Source organism: Hemitrygon akajei, chromosome 7 (assembly GCF_048418815.1).
Source record: "Hemitrygon akajei chromosome 7, sHemAka1.3, whole genome shotgun sequence".
NCBI lineage: Eukaryota > Metazoa > Chordata > Chondrichthyes > Myliobatiformes > Dasyatidae > Hemitrygon > Hemitrygon akajei.
The window spans coordinates 164,770,004-164,789,611 of NC_133130.1; the positions used below are offsets into that span (position 1 = coordinate 164,770,004).

Sequence of the window (19,608 nt, forward strand, 5' to 3'; positions counted from 1 at the left end):
ACAGGCAGCTAGTCCTGTGCCCCTCCACCAGGATGTCCATCATTGACCTTGCGAGCTGGTGTGGAGCGCTTTGGTTGAGGGTTACGGAGGCCAGAGTTGTACCGCCGTCTTGGTGCCCAGTAAGCACCCATGGGTCGGAGGCAGGGTGAGGTGGTGCCGACAAAGATGGCCACTCCCATGCCTCGCACGAGGCGGGCAGGCAAGATGGCGGTGACCAAGATGGTGACCACCATGCCTCGCACGCAGCGCTGCTCGACCCCGCTCGTGGTTTAGACTTACAGGTCTTGGCGAAGTGGTCTTTCTTTCCACAGCTGGAGCAGGTAGCTTCTCGGACCGGGCAGCATTTTCGGGGGTGCTTTTCGAGTCCGCAGAAGTAACACTGCATGGACTTGCGACTGGCAGCAGCCATGGTCGATTCGCCGATGGGTGGCGGGGTCTGCAGCATCCATGGGACCGGCGGGAGATCCCATGGCTGGACAGCGTCAGCGTTGTGCAGAGCGGCTTCCAGCTTGATCGCTGAATGTAAGATTGGCATTTTCCAGCAGCCGCTGGTGCACATACACTGACCTGATCCCCGTAACGAAGGCGTCTCGTACCAGGAGCTCCGCATGCTGTTCCGCCGTCAGTCCCCTGCAGTCACAGGCCCACACGAGTGTCTGTAGGGCCCGGACAAACTCAGTGCTCGACTCTCCGGCCCACTGCCGCCGTGTCGCTAAGCGATGTCTTGCGTAGACGGTGTTCACCGGCTGCAGGTATTGTCTTTTGAGGGCGTCCAGTGCCCCTTGGTAGGTCGGCAGGTCTCTGATGAGGGAGTATACCCTCGGACTGACCCTGGAGAGCAGAACTCTGTACATGATAGCAGGCTCAGTCACGGGAATCTCTTCCAGGTACGATTGGAGGCATGCAAGCCAGAGTTCAAAGGCAATGGCTGCTTCAGGAGCTTGAGGATCAATGTCCAATTTATCTGGTCGTAACATGCTCTCCATGTTTTAAAATTGCAGCTAATAAAATTGATGCACCATCAATAACTCTCGGAGACGGGAGGCGAACGATAGGCTTTTATTAGCTGCAAGAGACCATGATTAGCAGCAAGAGACCACCACACAACATCCTGGAGACTGAGGGAGGAGCAGTGCCTCCAATCGCCTTTATACAGGGGTCTGAGGGAGGAGCCACAGGAGCAGTCAGCAGAGGGGCGTGTCCAGACAGGTATATGTAGTTCACCACACTGCTACGCTACTGCAGGACTCCAATTGATACTGTTATGATGACTCATGAGGAAGGCTAGACTTATGAACTGAAGGCTGTGATTATTACAGTAGAGTTCGAAATAAAGATCAACTTATCAACAGAAGCCGAGGTACTGAATCTGTTAGTGTCCAGTATTCACATTCACATTGTACATGAGGAGAACTTAATCCAAGATTGAGTGCAATATCAAGCAAGACATTAAAACTACTGTAAATTACAAGATTATTTTGTGCGTTCATGGACTATTCAGAAATTTGATGGTGGAGGGGAAGAAGCTGTTCCTGAAGCACTGAGTGTAGGTCTGCAGGCTCTTGTACCTCATCCTTGATGGTAGCAATGAGAAGACAGATAATCCAGATGGTGAAGATGATCCAGATGTGAGGATGATCTGAATAGTGAGGATGGCCTAGGTACAAGGATGATCTGATAATGATGAAGGCAAGAAGGATGATCTGGGTGGTGAGGACAATCTGGATGATGAGGATTAGAAGAGGGATGATACAGATGGTGAGAAGACCTGGATATGAGATGAGAAGATCCAGATATGAGGATGAGAAGAGGGATGATCTGGATGTTGAGGATAATCTGAATGTGAGGACGTCACCATATCTAGTTGCAGAGGATGGCCATGACTTCTTCTGTGCCTTATCATGCCCTTTGCCCTCCACAGAGCACTGCAGAATTACCTTCCTGGCATTGTATCTCATTGTTGATCTCATCTGTCCAATCCACCAGAGCAAACTTTGCATGCTGGGACAGGCTTGTTCCTATCTCACTGGGGTATGAGGCCCACAGGCTACCCTCACTTAGTTTATCCTACCTTTCGAAGTGGCATGCTGGGCAGACGCCACTGTTGAATGTAAACAACTACTTTGAGCCATAGGGGAGAACTGCATATCCAGTGGGGACCAAAGGTGAGCGAGCTGCCCTGGAATACAGATACCATTAACAACTGTTAAGAAACAGTTGGACAGATAAGTGGATAGGAAAAGGCCTGTTTTTGTGCGCTATACCTCTGTGACTTCATGATTTATTTTAGATTTCAAAGACAGGATGCAGCTTGAGGATAAATTACTTCGAGATTATTGAACACCCTGCCACCACTGATGTCAAGTCAGTTCCTAAGGTTGTCATATCTGGTGGTGGTAAGGGGTGGATTGGTGTACTGCAGATAAGCTCTCACATCTATTAAATGCTCAGTGGTGTGCACCTCAAATAGCCTCTGACAGACAAGCCCAGCTTCAGGCCCTCACACGTGGCTTAGCTACTAAAGCCAGCAGAAACATTTCTACTGACACGAGAAGGGGCAAAGGCAGGTTACTGGTGTTTAAAACCAGTTGCTTCAGCATCTATAGTTGGCAGCTCATCTAGAAGGATGGGGAAGGCTTTGAGAGTAAACCCAGAGGTAAATACCTGGAGCTGAAACGGTCCTCTGTTGAGTTCAACACTGTTTGGAATAGGTGCCAAACTATATCAGTCTCTGCTGTTCCTTTCGGATTCATCAGCAGCCGGGAGATGGGAAGCTTGCTCTTCATATCGTACTGGCTAGGATGCAATATCCATGCTCAATGTAATCGATAGAGAGCCTTATTTACTTACTGAAGTCTCGTCACTAGGACTGTGAGCTGTTTACATTTTACCCGTGCTGTGCGCAACATACATTTTGAATTATACTTTAACTTATTTATGATAATATTTTGTTTTACACGCTGTGTGTGATATATATTTTGTGGGTGCACCATGGTCCAGAGGAAGGTTTCGTTTGACTGTATAAATGTACAATAAACTTGAACTTGATATATTCCATTGCTACCATGACTGTCCCAAGACACAGCACAACTTGGAAAAATTCATTGACTGCCCAAGTTAATGGCCAAAGCCCCTGGTTCAGTAAGTGATTGGCATAAACTATAGAGGGTCACATACAATGTTGATGTGAACATTTTGGACTAATGAAATGATCCAAACCCATGAATAGCCCTAGATGCATCTTACATCATAGAGTCATAGAAACTACAGCACAGAAACAGGCACTTCAGCCCATCTAGTCCACGCCAAACCATTAATCTGTATAGTACCATTGATCTGCATCTGGAACATTGCCCACCATCCCATCCATGGACCTATCCAAGTTTCTCTTGAATGTTGAATGCATCAACAAACCCACATCCACCACTTGTGCTGGCAGCTCATTCCACACTTTCACATCCCTCTGGGTGGAGGTTTCCCTCATGTTCTTAAACATTTCACCTTTCACCCCAACCCATAACCACTAGTTGTAGTGTCACACAACCTCAGTGGAAAAAGCCTGTTTGCACTCTATCTATACTCTTCATAATTTTGTATGCCTCTATCAAATCTCCCCTCAACTCTACTTTCTAAGGAATGAAGTCCTAACCCATTCAACGTTTCCTTGTAACTTAGGCCCTCAAGTCCCTTGTAAATTTTCTCTACACTCTTTCAATTCTATTTTGTGGCCAAAACTGCAGATAAGGCCTCACCAACTTCTTACACAAATTCAACATAACATCGCATCCCCTGTACTCAGTACTTTGATTTATGAACGTGACTCCACTTTCAAGGAACTATGAACTGGTATTCTCAGATCCCTCTGTTGCTCAGTGCCCTATCACTGACAACCGGAAAATTGGGCTGAAAAGTGGCAGATGGAATTTAATGCAGACAAGTGCAAGATTTGTACTTGTGTAAGACTTAACCTGGTTGGTCATCCATAAGTACAAATCTTGCACTTGCCTGCATTAAATTCCATCTGCCACTTTTCAGCCCAATTTTCCAGTTGGTCCAGACCCCACTGCAAGCTTTGATAGTCTTCCTCACTGTCCACTGCACCTCCAATCTTGTTGTCATCCATAAATTTGTTGATCCAGTTATTCACATTATCTCGATTGTTGCTATAGATAACAAACAACAATGGACCCAGCACCGATCCCTATGGCATTCCACTAGTCACAGGCCTCCAGTCAGAGAAGCAATCATCTACTACCACTCTCTGGCTTCTCCCACAAAGCCAATGTCTAATCCAATTTACTACCTCAACCTGAATGCCAAGCGACTGAACCTTCTTGACCAACGTCCCATGCAGTCAAGGTCAGATGAGACCCTCTTTCCTGGTCAGTGGAGCACTATTGAAATCCAGTTATTTTTATTATTTGTTGAAATGATTGAGCAGAAAGTGAAAACACCAGAGAGTGCAGAAACTGGATTCTGCTGGAGAATCTCAATGGGTCAGACATCATCTGTGGGGGTTAGGAGAAGGAGAAGCAGATGGAATTTTTGATGCTTTGGACAGAAAGTCTTCATCAGAATCCACAATGTCAGCAATTCAGAATCAGGTTTAATACCACTGCCATATGTCATTATCTTTGGCAGCAGCACGTTGCACTACATAATAATAAAACTGTAAGTTACAATAAGAAATATTTTAAAAGTTAAATTAAGTAAGTAGTGTGAAAAGGGAGGTTTGATTCGCTGAGTTCCTCTAGCAGATTGTGCATGGGCCAGGAAGTCCTCTGGGGAGTAGTGTTGGAACAGGGCACTGAGAAACCATTCCCTGGAAATTCTCATACCAGCCGCAATGGAGCTCCTGTTCCAGTTGTCAGCTTATCTCTGAACACACACGTGGAACTGTTGGGATGGGAAGCAGCTTCTTCTCCCAGTCCATGAGACTACTGAACTCCCTGCCCCCACCCAGGTCTCATTATACGTGACACACCACTAGTATTATATTGCTTTCTTTTAAATTTGCATCACATATGCACCTCACTATTTGTTAACTTATTTGTAGTAATATAACAGTACCTTGTTTTATGTGTGTGCGTTATAAGTACTGTGTTGTGCACCTTGGTCTGCAGGAAGATATTTTCATTTGGTGGTATACATGTGTTTGGTTGGATGACAATAAACTGAACTTCAACTTGAAAGGCCAAAACAGGAGGTGTTGCTGAAGCACAACTCTGTGATTTGAATGAGGAGGCTGCCACCTATAGGACATAAGTGACACTGCTGATACACGTGGATGAAGGGCAGCTTGTTACGTTACCTTGGACATGTGGCATTTATAATCAAAGTTAGACGCCTCATGCGAAGCAGAAATTGTTGGGAGCATCCATTCGGGTGTGGAGAACTTGCCTTCTGCTACACTGCCCTTGTTCACGCATGGGTGGAGTCGGTCTGTGCCCCTGACTACCGGTGACATACACATCCTGCATTTGTTTGGGAGCTCAAGATGCACCAAAGATTGTGATGATTCAGCATCATGCTCACAGGCATCTGAGATGCTATAACTGACACGATTGAGGATGTCATCAAAAGGCAATGTCTGAAGAAGGTGGCATCTGTCATGAAGAACCCTCACCAACCAAGACATTAGAACATTAGAAAGTTTTTGACAAGAACAGGCCCCTTAGCCCAACAAGGCTTGCCAAATTCCGATTCACATAGTGTGTGAAATAACTATCGAGTTTAGACTTGAAAGTCCCTAAGGTACTGCTCTCAAGTACACAGCTAGGCAGTTTGTTCATGTGTTCACAACTCACTGTGTAAAGAAATGCTTCCTGATGTTAGTCTAAAATATTTTAACCAGTCTCCACCTATGGTCCCATGTCCTCGTTGATGGGGGTAATTTTGATGTTGCAGCTGACATCTACTTTACTTATACCCTTAATGACTTTGAACACTTCTATCATATCTCCTCTCATTCTACATCTACATAGCCCATACCCTGCCAATGAGTTTAAATCAGTTCCTTCACATCCCTCACACAATATGGAGACTAAAATACTCAAAAGTGTGGCCTCACAAGTGCATTACACAGCTTAAAGAGAACATCTCTAGACTTGAACTCCATTGAGCGCGTTATATAGCCCAACATTCTATTAGTCTTCTTAATCGCTCCTGTGCACTGTCTGGATGTTGATAGTGATTAGTCTACCAGGACACCCAAATCCTTCTCATACTTTCTAGCTCAAAACCCCCCATTGTAAAATTATCTCTAATATTTCTACTGCTATATGTAATACTTTAATTACTTGCATTAAATTTCATCTGCCATTTGTCAGCCCACATCTGGATTTTGTTTAGATCTAACTGTATTGATTCTGCTGTCTGAATGTTACCAGCCCGTCCCCTAATTTTGTGTCACCGGCAAACTTTACTAGTTTATTTGTTCTGTGCTTATCCAAATCATTAATGTAAATTAAAAACAACAGTGGCTTCAAAACTCATCCCCGAGGAACCCTGCTTTAAGCATCTAGGTGTGAAAACGATCTTCTCACCATAACTTGTTTTGTTTTTGAGCCAGTTCTGCACCCATTCACACACCCTACCCTGAATCCTTACCTCCTGTAATTTGGTTATTAACCTCTCCTGGAGTACCCTGTCAAAAGCCTCTGAAAATCAAAAGTAAATGATATCAGCTACTCCATTGTTATCATAAATTTTAGTTGCCTCTTCATAGAACTCCAGCATATTAGTTACACATGATTTCCCTTTTCTGAACCCATGCTGGCTTTCTGCTAACAAACCTTTTCTTATCAGGTGCTTTTCCACCTCATTCTTTATAATTGTTTCCATTACCTTACCTGTGATACACATTAAATTCACTGGTCTATAGTTACCAGTGTCAGTGCAGTCACTCTTACATACTAGGACAATATTAGCCTATTTACAGTCCTTAGAGATTTCAATGACTTTTGAAAAACACATGTTAGGGGTTTGTATATATATAAAATCATAGACCTCTTTAAATACTCTTGGATATATGTTGTCAGACCCTGGAGATTTATTAACTTTTAAGACTTTTCAGCTGAAGGAAGCCTCACTTTCTAAGATCTCTCAGTCACTTAAAGCAATCTTATTTTTCTCTACTTACTGGCATATTGCTAACATCTTCACAACTGAATACTTCAGCAAAATATGAGTTAAGAGCATCCACTATATTCTTCTCTGTATAATTTTACACCCCAACATTATTCCTAATACAATAAACTTCCTCCTTGACTTTTCTTTTACTACTATTGAAAAAATCTTAGTATTGAAAAAAATCAATCTTAGCACTATTAGTAATATCCTTCCCAACCTGCCTTTTGGCAATCTGAATTTCCCTCTTAACTACAGCTGTTTTATTTCAATACTTTTATGTCTATCTTTATATTCATCTATATAGTTGATCTATTGTCCTGACTTTGATAATAAACAATTCCTCCACTGTGTGTATTACCCTTTTAAATCGACCCCATTGTTCCTCAACTGACTCAACGTCAAGCAGTTCCTTCCAGATTACCTTCTGAAGTCTTTGCACCATCTGCACAAATTTTGCCCTTCTGAAAATAAATTTAATGGCTTTGGTTTTTACTGATATAGTCTCCAAAAACCTTCGAGACTAATAATGCTATGATCCCTTGTTCCTAAAGGCTAAACAACTTCCATACTCAAAATTCTATCCTGGTTGTTATAGAAGATCAAATCTAGACATGCCTCTCCTCTTGTTGGTGTATTAACATAATGTGTCAAAAACAATCATTCAATAACTCAATGAATACACTTTCCTGTAATCATTTAGTCACTGGGTTCTCCGACTCAATACGTGGAATTATAGACACCCATAACCAAATCACCCTGAGAACTTGCTTTTTAACATTCTGATAGTTGTTTATTAAAATCACTGTCAACATTAGGGGTCTATAACCTACATCCAATGTTATTCCTTTATCCTTATAGCTTTCAATTCTCACCCAGATATCTTCACTAAATCTTGGTTCATCTCCTTTCATAGCAGCCTCACACTTAAATACTCTCTTATGTACAGTATATGGCTTACTTCTCCACCGTTACGCCTATCTTTTAGTACATTTTTTATAGTATATTCATCACCACCATTTGACGTCAGCCAGGTTTCAGTTATTGATATTATATCAGACTTATATACACTTACATATAATTCCAGCTCATTTATTTTCTTCACACTTCTTTTTTTACAGGCCATACTTAGTTTATTACTTATGTTTTTCATCCTATTCCAACCCATTTTTATATTTTTGAAGCCTATAATTGGTTAATGTCCTAATGTGTTATTCTCCACTAAGACGTTTAAACAGTTGAGTCTGTTCTGTTCTAAATTCCCTGCACCCCTCCTCCATTCCCTAGTTTAAACAGTCCCAGACTAACTGAAGCATACACCTGCACCGTAGTGTGCCTCTGGTTCAAAGGCAACCTATGCCAGCAGTACAGGCTCCATTTGCCCCAAAAGGCGCCCCGATGTCCTGTAAACCTCTGCCCCTCTAGTCTAGATCATGAATTGAGCTGTGCATTAAATCTTCTAATCTCCTCCATTTTACCTGGATTGGCATGTGGCACAGGCAGAATTTGCAGGACAATGACAATAATATGTGACAAGTAAATCTGATCTCTTTGCATTTCTCTAATCAGGGAGGAGGTACAGGAACCTGAAGATCTACATTCACTACTTTAGGAGTAACGTCTTCCCCTCTGCCATCAGATTGAATTGTCCATGAACCCATGAACACCACCTCACTATTTTGCTCTCTTTTTACAGTACATATTGATTTTTTATATATAGTACTGTGCAACAGTCTTAGGCACACGTAAAGACATTTTGTAAAGCAAAGATGCTTTTAAAATAATGAAATGAAAAGTTTCTAAATACAAAAGAACAATAAAGTAAAAAAAAAACCTAAATCAAATTGATATTTGGTGAGACCACTATTGGCCTTTGAATAGCCTTAGGTACACTGTCATGCAGAAAATCAGCTGGTAGGTTTTCCCAGGAATCTTCAAGAACTTGTCATAGTCCTTCTGAAGACTTTGGCTGTCTCACTTGCTTCTGACTCTGTAGGTAATCCCAGACAGCCTCAATGGTATTGCAAACAGGGCTCTGTGCCGGTGATACGATATGAAACCATATAAAAATCTAAGGTGCCCAAGACTTTTGCATGGTACTGTATTCTTTTTGCAATTTATAGTATCTTCATGTATTGTGGCATTGTTATATGTAAGTATATATAACCCACACATATAACAACGTATTTCATTATATATAAATCAGAATCAGGTTTATTATCACTGACATCTGTTGTGAAATTTGTTATTTTCGGGCTGCAGTACAGTGTAATACATATATTACTGTTCATTACAATAATAAATTATGAAAATAAATAAGTAGTGCAAAAAGTTAGCAAAACAGTGAGTTAAGTGTTTATGGTCTGTTCAGAAATCAGAGGGAGAGGGAGGAGCAGCTTTGAATGTGTGTCCTTGGGCTCCTGTATCCACTCTCTCTGATGGTAGTAATGAAGATATAGCTGGGGAGTTCCTTAATGATGTCCGTGATAATAAACCTCATTCAGATTCTGTTCCAATAGATCCAAAGCTCATATTCTTCGCCTAATCAATGAACATATTCAAACTTCTACTGTGTAGTTTCTCTGCTCAATGTTCAGGGACAATAATTAAACATCATTACAACAAAAGGTGTTTCCCTGCCATCAGTTCTAGGGCTTCAAAGCTTTGTGAACCGCTTCTCTAATGGCGCCATTTTGAAATGTTTAGTACGGCTTGGAAGCCGCTGATAAAACATGCCACGACATTTGAGATATTATTTAAACTTGGTTTTTTTTAATTCACTGCTCATGTTTCAGTATGTTGTAAACCCAAATCAGGATATGAGAATACAAGGTTGGGATTTCTTAACTGTCAATATTCAAGTGTCCACAAGACCATTTTAGTATTGCGACAGTTACAGTGCAGGGGAAATTATCTGACATTGCACATCTGTTTCTCTCACGTGCTTCTCAACTGTGAAGGGAATCATACCAGTGCCTATCATCTAACTCAGTGCATGGTATTAATCATCTGCAGAAAATTATATAACAACCAGTATTTAAAGAGCAGCCTTTAATAACTTGACAAGCAGAGTAGAAATGTGTCTATGGTGCCTGAAGATAAAACTGAAACACACCTGGGTTGATATTAATATTGAGTGGTGAGGCTTTATTTATTTATTAACATTTGTTGTGTGACTATATTTTACCGATATCTTATCTGTGCTTGCTATCTTGTATGTGCCTTGTGCTGTGTGTGACTGTTTGTGCTGTGTTTTGCACCTCAAACCTGGAGAGTAACACTGTTTTGTTTGGCTGTATTCATGTATGGTTGAGTGACAATTAAACTTGATCTTGTGGCTTGATTTATGTGCTAATACCACTAAATATTTATGAGTTAACAGTGCCTCAGAGACTCTCCAGTTCTGCAATGTAGTATGGTATTTAAACTCGTACACAGAGGTTCCCTTGGCTTTGAAAAGTGTGTTGGATTAGTGATATCCTTATGTAAGAGACACATTTATTTACCCACTTTAATATTTTCAGAGGTCAAAGTTTGAAAGATTAGGCAGCAGACTTGCTTAGGTTGTTCTTGCATCACCATGTTACTCCACTCCCCTCTCTACAGCTTCGTTCTAACTGACGTACAGAGCACCTGTTTAGAACCTCACCCACTATGACATATGAGCAGAACTAGGCTATTCAGTCTATCGCGCCTGCTCCGCCATTACACCTCTATTAACTCTCTCAACCCTATTCTCTTGTCTTCTCCCCATCACCTTTGAGGCCCTGACTAATCATGAAGCTATCAACCTATCAAGAGGGTCATTGTTGCTCACCTTTCAGGGGGTTTACTCATTGAAACATTGCAGGAATGGATGTGAAATGACTTGCACATTTCTACTAATTAGTTGTGTTATGCACATTGCCCCTCCTGATTACCGTTGGAAGCAGCATCTCCCACAGCAAGCCCTCTCCTTACTGAAACTCTGCAAAGTTCCCGTAGTGTTGACAAAGTTTGCAGCTTCTAGACTCTTTATACATAAATACAAACACTTAACATTTAGGGAACTCGGTCAATAAACATCTTTAAACTCACACTCTCTTCTAAATACAAGTATTTACACATTTTTAAAATTATTTTTTATAAAGTTGCCTTGTAACAAGCAACTAGTTTCCACAAACTATTGTTCATTAAAAGCAAGTGCTGGAATGTTGTCTCTTCCTCCACTGGAAAACATAGACATCATTTATGGAACAAACCAATCTACAGCTTTGACACAGGTGCTGCTGACCTGTGTGTTTTCATATCCAAACACCACATAATTATAAATGTTAACAGTCTGCAAAAGATTGAAACTAAGGCATTTGAATCTACCGTAATTAAATAATCAAATATGTGATGTCACTGAGGAAGGAAGTCATTTCAAAGTACCTTGTGGGTCCAGATAAGTCTTTACATCCAAAACTGTGCTACCTTTAACAGTGTATCTACCCATTCCAGAAACCTTTGTTTTTGTGGTCATTATGTGACAGATATCAATGGAATTAATGGACACTTTTCAGTTCTTCCTCTCCCAGGGCATCTTCTGGAAACATCAGGCCCTTCTCCAAAAACCTTGGCCTACACCCAAAGGTGGGAGGGGTGGAGGGAGTAAACCGGGGCAACTATCACTACTGCTGGTTGTGTGTACCAACCATCCTGGCAACAGTACATACATCAGCAGCTTGTGTTGCAATAGAGGGAAGTAAAAACTGCCCAGAGAGTAACCGGGGTCTGCCTTCCCCCTATTTGGACATCTACGGGGAATGTTGTAGACAAAGGGTCTGAAGCATTGTTGAGGATTCCTGCCACCCATCCCATAATCTCTTTGAGCCACTACCATCAGAAAGGAGGCACAGAAGCATCAGGACGAGGACTGCCAGACTGGATAACAGCTTCTTCCCTCAGGCTGTGAGGCTAATTAATATCTTGCCACCACCGAGGTCTCATCACCAGCTGTTTATTCACTTTGAATTATATTTTATTGACTTATTTGTGATAGAATTTATTTTATAGCTGTGTGTGCACCATGGCACCAAGGAACGTTGTTTTCATTTGGTTGCATATTAGACCATAAGACTTAGGAGCAGAATTAGGCCATTTGGCCCATTGAGTCTGCTCTGCCATTTCATCATGGCTGATCCTTTTCCCTCTCAGTCCCAAACTTTCCCCATTTCCCTTTACGCCCTGACCAATCAAGAATATGTCAACCTGTGTCTTAAATACACCCAATGTCTTGGCTCCACAGCTGCCTGTGGCAATGAATTCCACAGATTCACCACCCTCTGGTGAAACAAATTCCTCCCCATCTCTGTTGTAAATGGACAAACCTCTATTTTGAGGCTGTGCCCCCTAGTCCTAGACTCCCACTGTAGGAACCATCCTCTCCACACCCACTTTATCAAGGCCTTTCAATATTTAATATTCAATAGGTTGCAATGAGACCCCCCCACCCACCTCCACCATCTTTCTGAATTCTGGGGATTACCATCAGATGACAACAAATGTGAACTTGAACTTGAAAGCACTGTGTGTCTATGACACCATTTCCTCACTATGAGGTTTAGATCAGCAAGTGTAGGTACCCTCTAACAGAAACACTGGGGGAGGGCCAGAGAGCACGGTGGCGTGAAGCAGCCATTATAATGATTCTAGCGACAGGGAGCAAGAAAGATGGACTGGGTACCCATTGTCAAATCCTCAACAGTAGACACAAAGTCTGTTTTTCCACAGCGATCAGACTACCCCATGAAGAATGATAGCTGTAGTTTCATCGCTTCACTCTTAAGTCAAAAGTATTTAGGGTTGATTGAACTACTGACAAGAGCTGAGGAGCAGGAAGGTTGCAAGTGGATCTGCAGGTTTTAAACTATTTAAATTCCCTGAGTTATAGGGAAAGGTTGAATAGATTAAGACTTTATTCCCTGGAGTTTAGGAGAATGAGGGGAGATTTGATAAGAGATGTACAAAATTATGTGGGGTATGGATACGGTAAATGAAAGCAGGTTTTTTCCACTGAGAGTGGGTGAGACTAGAACTAGAAGTCATGGGTTAAGGTTGAAAGGTGAAATATTTAAGGGTAACTTCGTTCAGAGGGTGGTGAAACTGTGGAATGAGTTGCCAGTGGAAGGGGGGATGCAGATTAAATGACAACATTTAAGAGAAGTTGGGATAAGTACATGGATGGGGGGGGGGGTGTATAAAGGACTATGGTCCTGTTGCAGGCTGATGGGACTAGGCAGATTAAGCGTTGGTCATGGACTAGCTGGGCTGAATGGCCTGTTTCTGTGCTGTAGTGTTCTATGACTCAGATTGCCAACAACTATCTAAGGATCTACTTTGTGTAAGAGAAACTTTGAAAGAAAATTTTCTTCTCCAGCTCCAACAAACACCACAATGGTGCCTACACTTTGTTGGTTTTAAAGGTCTTCGGGCTGTCCTGATGGAGATGTGACAGCCTTTCCCAGCCCTTCCTCACAACGGCTGAGCCGAGATGGACAGTGGGACCTCTTCGAGGTGCTGTTGGGGGGAATCAGGGAGAGAGAAGGCAGTGGGGGCAATAAGGAAACTACAGACTGGTCCACTTCAGTGGGACTAGGAGAAGATGGAGGATTCACACACACAGAACCTGAAAACAGAGTGCGCTTGTGAACAGAAAATTGCTTTAAAAAGTCTAAAGATGTTGTCTTGTTTCTGTGGTGAGAACGGAGAAGTTGGAGCGCTTCCATTCAAAAGAAATTGTTCAAAAACTGGAAGAGTTTTGACCATTTCCAGCTGGGAGTTTGGTATATCGAATGAAGGGGCCCAGCAGAAGGGGGGGGGGGGGGGGTGAGAAAGAAGCGCCCCGCTGAAGGAACAGTTGTTCCTCGTTCCAGCTCACTGTACTGCCTGTCTCCGTGGCTCTGAAATGAAGAAAGAACTTACTTGACAAGTTATGGTCTGAGATGCCTGCTTGAAGGGATCAATGGGAGCTAGACAGCACCCTTCAAACCACAACTTTGTTATTTCCTGTCAGCCACCTTACGTACCAGACACCCCCGTGCCTAGCATCACTTTATGGACATACAATCAATCTATGTATAAAAGCTATCTTATGTATTTATATTTATTATGTTTTTATTGTTTTCTTTATCTTATTGTGTGAGTTTTTTGTGCAGCATCAGATCCAGAGTAACAATTATTTTAATTTCCTTTACACTTGTGTACTGGAAATGATCTTAAGAACTATTGAATCGTGGATACTTCCCTCGGTGTGACACAAGAACGGGAAGTAAAGGGCAGAGCAATGGTTCGTAACGGTGTCTCAGCTCCTGGTGAGTAACTGCGAGGCAGAGTGATTCGGCTGAAGCACTCTCGGTCAGATAAATGTTCTCTCCATTTCTTCTATTGCTAGGATGATCTAGAGTGGGCTGACAAGTGAACACCTTATCCCCAAGCAGGGTCTCACCTAGAATGGACTGACAAGTGAACACCTTATCCCCAAGCAGGGTCTCACCTAGAATGGGCTGACAAGTGAACACCTTATCCCCAAGCAGGGTCTCACCTAGAATGGGCTGACAAGTGAACACCTTATCCCCAAGCAGGGTCTCACCTAGAATGGGCTGACAAGTGAACACCTTATCCCCAAGCAGGGTCTCACCTAGAATGGGCTGACAAGTGAACACCTTATCCCCAAGCAGGGTCTCACCTAGAATGGGCTGACAAGTGAACACCTTATCCCCAAGCAGGGTCTCACCTAGAATGGGCTGACAAGTGAACACCTTACCCCAAGCAGGGTCTCACCTAGAATGGACTGACAAGTGAACAACTTACCCCAAGCAGGGTCTCATCTTTGAATGAAGGCTACCTTCGAGTCCCGTTACATGGAATGGACTGAACGCAACCCTTACCTACTATAGCACTGGTAATTCTGCCATGGAGGGTCCCAAGCCCGGTTGCAGGAGGAGGAGGGCTGGGCGTGGGGCCAGCAACCCCATCCCATCAAATACCTAGAGCTACAGAAGCTCCAAAGACCTCATTCCCGGGAAAGGAAGGAAACACAAAGAAGATGGGCTACTCCTGGGAACAACGTGAAAGACTGGCCCAGGACAGAGGACTCTGGTGAGCTACTGTTGGTGGCCTGTGCCCCAGTAGGGGTGATGGGCTTAAGTAATTAATGGTCTTATTCTGTTAAATTAACAAAATTATTTAGGGGGTTGGGGGGGGTTAGCTTGTGCGGGGATCTACAATTGCACTCACGCTTCTTGCGGCCATTTTTGTGCTTAGAACTCTCAAGTACAGGCCTGTTAAGGCTTTAGTTTATAATCGGGATTCCTGTGTTGAATAGAGTAAGCGGCCTGTTCGATACCTATGGTGTTAACCTGTTAGAAACACCCGCTCACTTGGCATTCACTGGGAGATTCCTCCTCTCCCGACACGGAACATTGATCGTCACCACAGGATTCTCCTTCCTCCTGGTCCCGATGCATTCAATACTAGAAGCATGTCGGCCCTAACACAATTATTGCCATTTCTCTCCACAACCGTTAGAAACTGTCCGTAGTTTACAAACATGGATCCAAGGTCTTCTCGTCATCTCACCTTGTAAAACTTTTACCCTAATGAACATTCCAGTCATTTGTTTAAGAAAATTATTTACCCCACGTTCAACGGAACTCAAGTCTTGCCAGTTGCATTGCAATGCTTGGTACTTACACGTTGCTTTAGGTTGGGAAAAGTCCTTTAACTAATCATCTACCTTCTCCACACTGGGAGAAGATTTGTACCTGGACATCATTTTTGTACAAAAATAGAAACTCATTTGGGGTGTTTTACATTGTTGAAAAGAGTAAATCAAACTCAATTCATCAGCTGTGGACTTCTCAGGAACAGCAATCAGCTCAACGAAGCCTCACTCAGTCTCTGAGTGACATCTGCATCATGCTTGCTTTAGCAGCGCGCCTTTGGCGCAGTGCCTGTGGTGTGCAGTCCAGTCTCCAATCTTCTGTTTGCAGTGGTTTTTAAATGTACTTAGATCTTGTATGAGTTCATTGGCGTTGAGAGAGTCAGCTGTCCGTTCGGAACCACTTCATTGGCATCATCCTCCAACAGTCCGGAAACATCCGCATTGGGGATGCTGTCATGGTAACTGCTGAAGCTGATGTTGTCTTCCTTCAGCTCTATTGTCCAGAAAGGAGCGTTCAGCTTCCGGTTTCGGTACTCTCGGTAAACGTAGACGGCTGCCACGAAGCCCATGAGCAGGACCACTACGGTGATAATGACTACCAGCACCACAAGGTTGAACCGGGTCCATGAGATTTCTGGGGCAACCGGGGCAGCTGTGCTCACCCCACCCTGAGTGGTGGTCAGCAGCACTGACAGCAAGGTCTGGTCACTTGGAGCCATGGTGCTGTTTGTGACTGGTGTGGTTGTGGGTGAGAGGCTAGTGCTCGGCTCTGTGGAGGTCGTTGGCAGCACTGTGGTTATTTCTGTGATGGGGATTGAGAAAGACAGAGTGGTTAACCAACATTTGGAAAAAATAATCCTGTTCAATTAAAGATGAATCACACACTAACACTAATAAATATAACTGCAGGTGTAGAAATGGCATCAAAAATGGCTGGAACTGCAGAGAAAATTTACAATGGTGTTGCTGGAACTGGAGGACCTGAATTATTAGGGATAGGTTGAATAGGTTAGGATTCATTACCAGGAGCTTAGGAGAATGAGGTATACAAAATTATGAGGGGTATAGAAGGGCAAATGCAAGCTGAAACATGAGGGGGAACTTCTTCACTCAGAGGGTGGTGAGAGGGTGGAATGAGCTGCCAGCACAAGTGATGGATGTGATTTTGATTTCAATGCTTAAGGGAAATTTGGTCCAGTATGTGGATGGATGGGAGGGGTGTGGAGGGCTATGGTCTGGGTGCAGATTGATGGAACTAAGCTGATACATAATTTGCCAAGGACTAGATGGGCTGAAGGGCCTGTTCCTGTTCTGTAGTGTTCTATGACTATGAAACACCCATCAGGTTGGGCAGCATCTGTGTGGAGAGGAACTGCACCTTGGGAGGGACTGGAATAACTCCCAACCAGAAATGCAAACCTCCTTAGGACTGGCTTCCCAGTTTATTCTGACGGTTCTGGGAAAAATACTGCCCTGCACTATAGATCAGGCAGTCAGTATCTCGGCTGTTCTGGCTGATGCAGTTGTGATGAGTTAATTCTCTTTTGCACAACCGTTTTTACATTACTTATGTCTGTAACTTACAGTAATTTTTAAGTCTTGCAAAGTACAGCTGCCATAGGTTACAGGGAAAAGGTCAGGGAGTGGGGCTGAGGAGGGGGGAAAACGATCAGCCATGATTGAATGGCAGAGCAGACTCAGTGGACCAAAAGGCCCAACTCCACTCCTATGTCTCATGGAGTAAGAAGAGAGAACACCCAAATACTAAATCATTAACAGACCCACACTCAGTTCAAAAAGTCACTTCTGAAAGAGCTTTTTATCAGCTAGATTTGAATCAAGTGCCTCTGTCTTGAAGGAAGCTTTTGTTAATATTGCTGTGAGATATCTGGACTGGTAGCAATCTGCTGATTGTGTGATGAAGATTGGTTGGTTTAGGGTTTTGATTGGGTTGCGGTTCTGGTTGGGCGGGGGATTTGGTTGGGTTGGGGTTCTGGTTGGGCGGGGGATTTGGTTGGGTTGGGGTTCTGGTTGGGCGGGGGATTTGATTGGGTTGGGGTTCTGGTTGGGCGGGGGATTTGGTTGGGTTGGGTTGGGGTTTTGGTTGAGTTGGGGTTTTGGTCGGGTTGGGGTTTTGGTTGGGTTGGGTTGGGGTTTGGTTGGGGTTGGTTTGAGATTAAGAATGGTTTCAGATAGGATTGAGTTGGGTAGGTTAGAGTTTAGTTGGGTAGGGTTGGACTTCTGTTGGGCGGGGTGAGGTATCATCACAGTCCTCTCAGAGACAGGTCCATGGCACAGACCGCTGGGCCGGATTACATGGCATCTTCCAGAATACTGAGTAGGAAGGACGGCCCACACTGTGGCCAACAACAAGGTTGATTCTTTGCCTTCACCCTACCTTGTAAGGCTGGATGCTGGACTTTCTGTCAGACTGCCGGCAGGTGGTAAGAGTGAGCTCCCTCACCTCTAACCCTCTCACCCTCAACACATGATCCCCCCAGGGCTGTACCGTAAGCCCCATCCTTTACTATCCATACACCCATGACTGTGTCGCCAGCCACAGCTCCAATCTGCTAATTAAATTTGCTGATGATACAACATTGATTGGCCTTATTTCAAATCATAACAAGGTAGCCTACAGAGAAGTCGCCATCACCTAGACAGAGTGGTGTCAAGAAAACAACCTCTCTCTCAATATTGTAAAAACAAAGGAGCTGGTTGTGAATTACAGGATGAATGGAGACAGGCTCACCCTATTGACATCAATGGATCTGGGGTTGAGAGAGTAAAGATCTTCAAGTTCCTCGGTATACACATCACCAAGAACCTCACATGGTCTGTACATACTGGCTGTGTAGTGAAAAAAGCACAACGCAACTCTTTCACCTCAGACGAATAGCGTGGAGGGCTGTCAGAGGTTACAGCGGGACATTGACAGGACAAAAAATTGGGCTGAGAAGTGGCAGATGGAGTTCAACCCAGATAAATGTGAGGTGGTTCATTTTGGAAGGTCAATTATGATGGCAGAATATAGTATTAATGGTAAGACTCTTGGCAGTGTGGAGGATCAGAGGGATCTTGGGGTCCGAGTCCACAGGACGCTCAAAGCAGCTGCGCAAGTTGACTCAGTGGTTAAGAAGGCGTATGGTGTAGTGGCCTTTATCAATTGTGGAATTGAATTTAGGAGCCGAGAGGTAATGTTGCAGCTATATAGGACCCTGGTCAGACTCCACTTGGAGTACTGTGCTCAGTTCTGGTCGCCTCACTACAGGAAGGATGTGGAAGCCATAGAAAGGGTGCAGAGGAGATTTACAAGGATGTTGCCTGGATTGGGGAGCACGCCTTATGAGAACGGGTTCAGTGAACTTGGCCTTTTTTCCTTGAAGTGACGGAGGATGAGGTGACCTGATAGAGTTGTGCAAGATGATGAGAGGCATTGATCATGTGGATAGTCAGAGGCTTTTTTCCAGGCTAGCAAGAAAGGGCACAATTTTAAGGTGCTTAGAAGTAGGTACAGAGGAGTTGTCAGTGGTAAGTTTTTTTTATGCAGAGAGCGTTGAGTGCGTGGAATGGGCTGCCAGTGATGGTGGTGGAGGCGGATACAACAGGTTATTTTAAGAGACTCCTGGACAGATACATACAGCTCAGAGAAATAGACGGCTATGGGTAACCTTAGGTAATTTCTAAGGTAAGGACGTGTTCAGCACAGCTCTGTGGGCCGAAGGATCTGTATTGTGCTGTAGGTTTTCTATGTTTCTAGGACTTTCTACAGGGGCACAATTGAGAGCATCCTG

The 19,608-nt window shown here is 43.6% G+C and overlaps 1 protein-coding gene across 1 annotated transcript in view; it reads right to left on the bottom strand.

The window, feature by feature from the left end:
- Positions 1–9,880: 9,880 nt before the first annotated feature.
- The window catches only part of LOC140731133 (multiple epidermal growth factor-like domains protein 9), a 204,577-nt gene continuing 194,849 nt past the window's right edge, over positions 9,881–19,608 (bottom strand). The window contains exon 6 of the mRNA XM_073052455.1: positions 9,881–16,616. Coding sequence (XP_072908556.1) covers positions 16,159–16,616 — 458 coding nt within the window. The 3' untranslated portion in view covers positions 9,881–16,158. The remainder of the gene's footprint in view (positions 16,617–19,608) is intronic.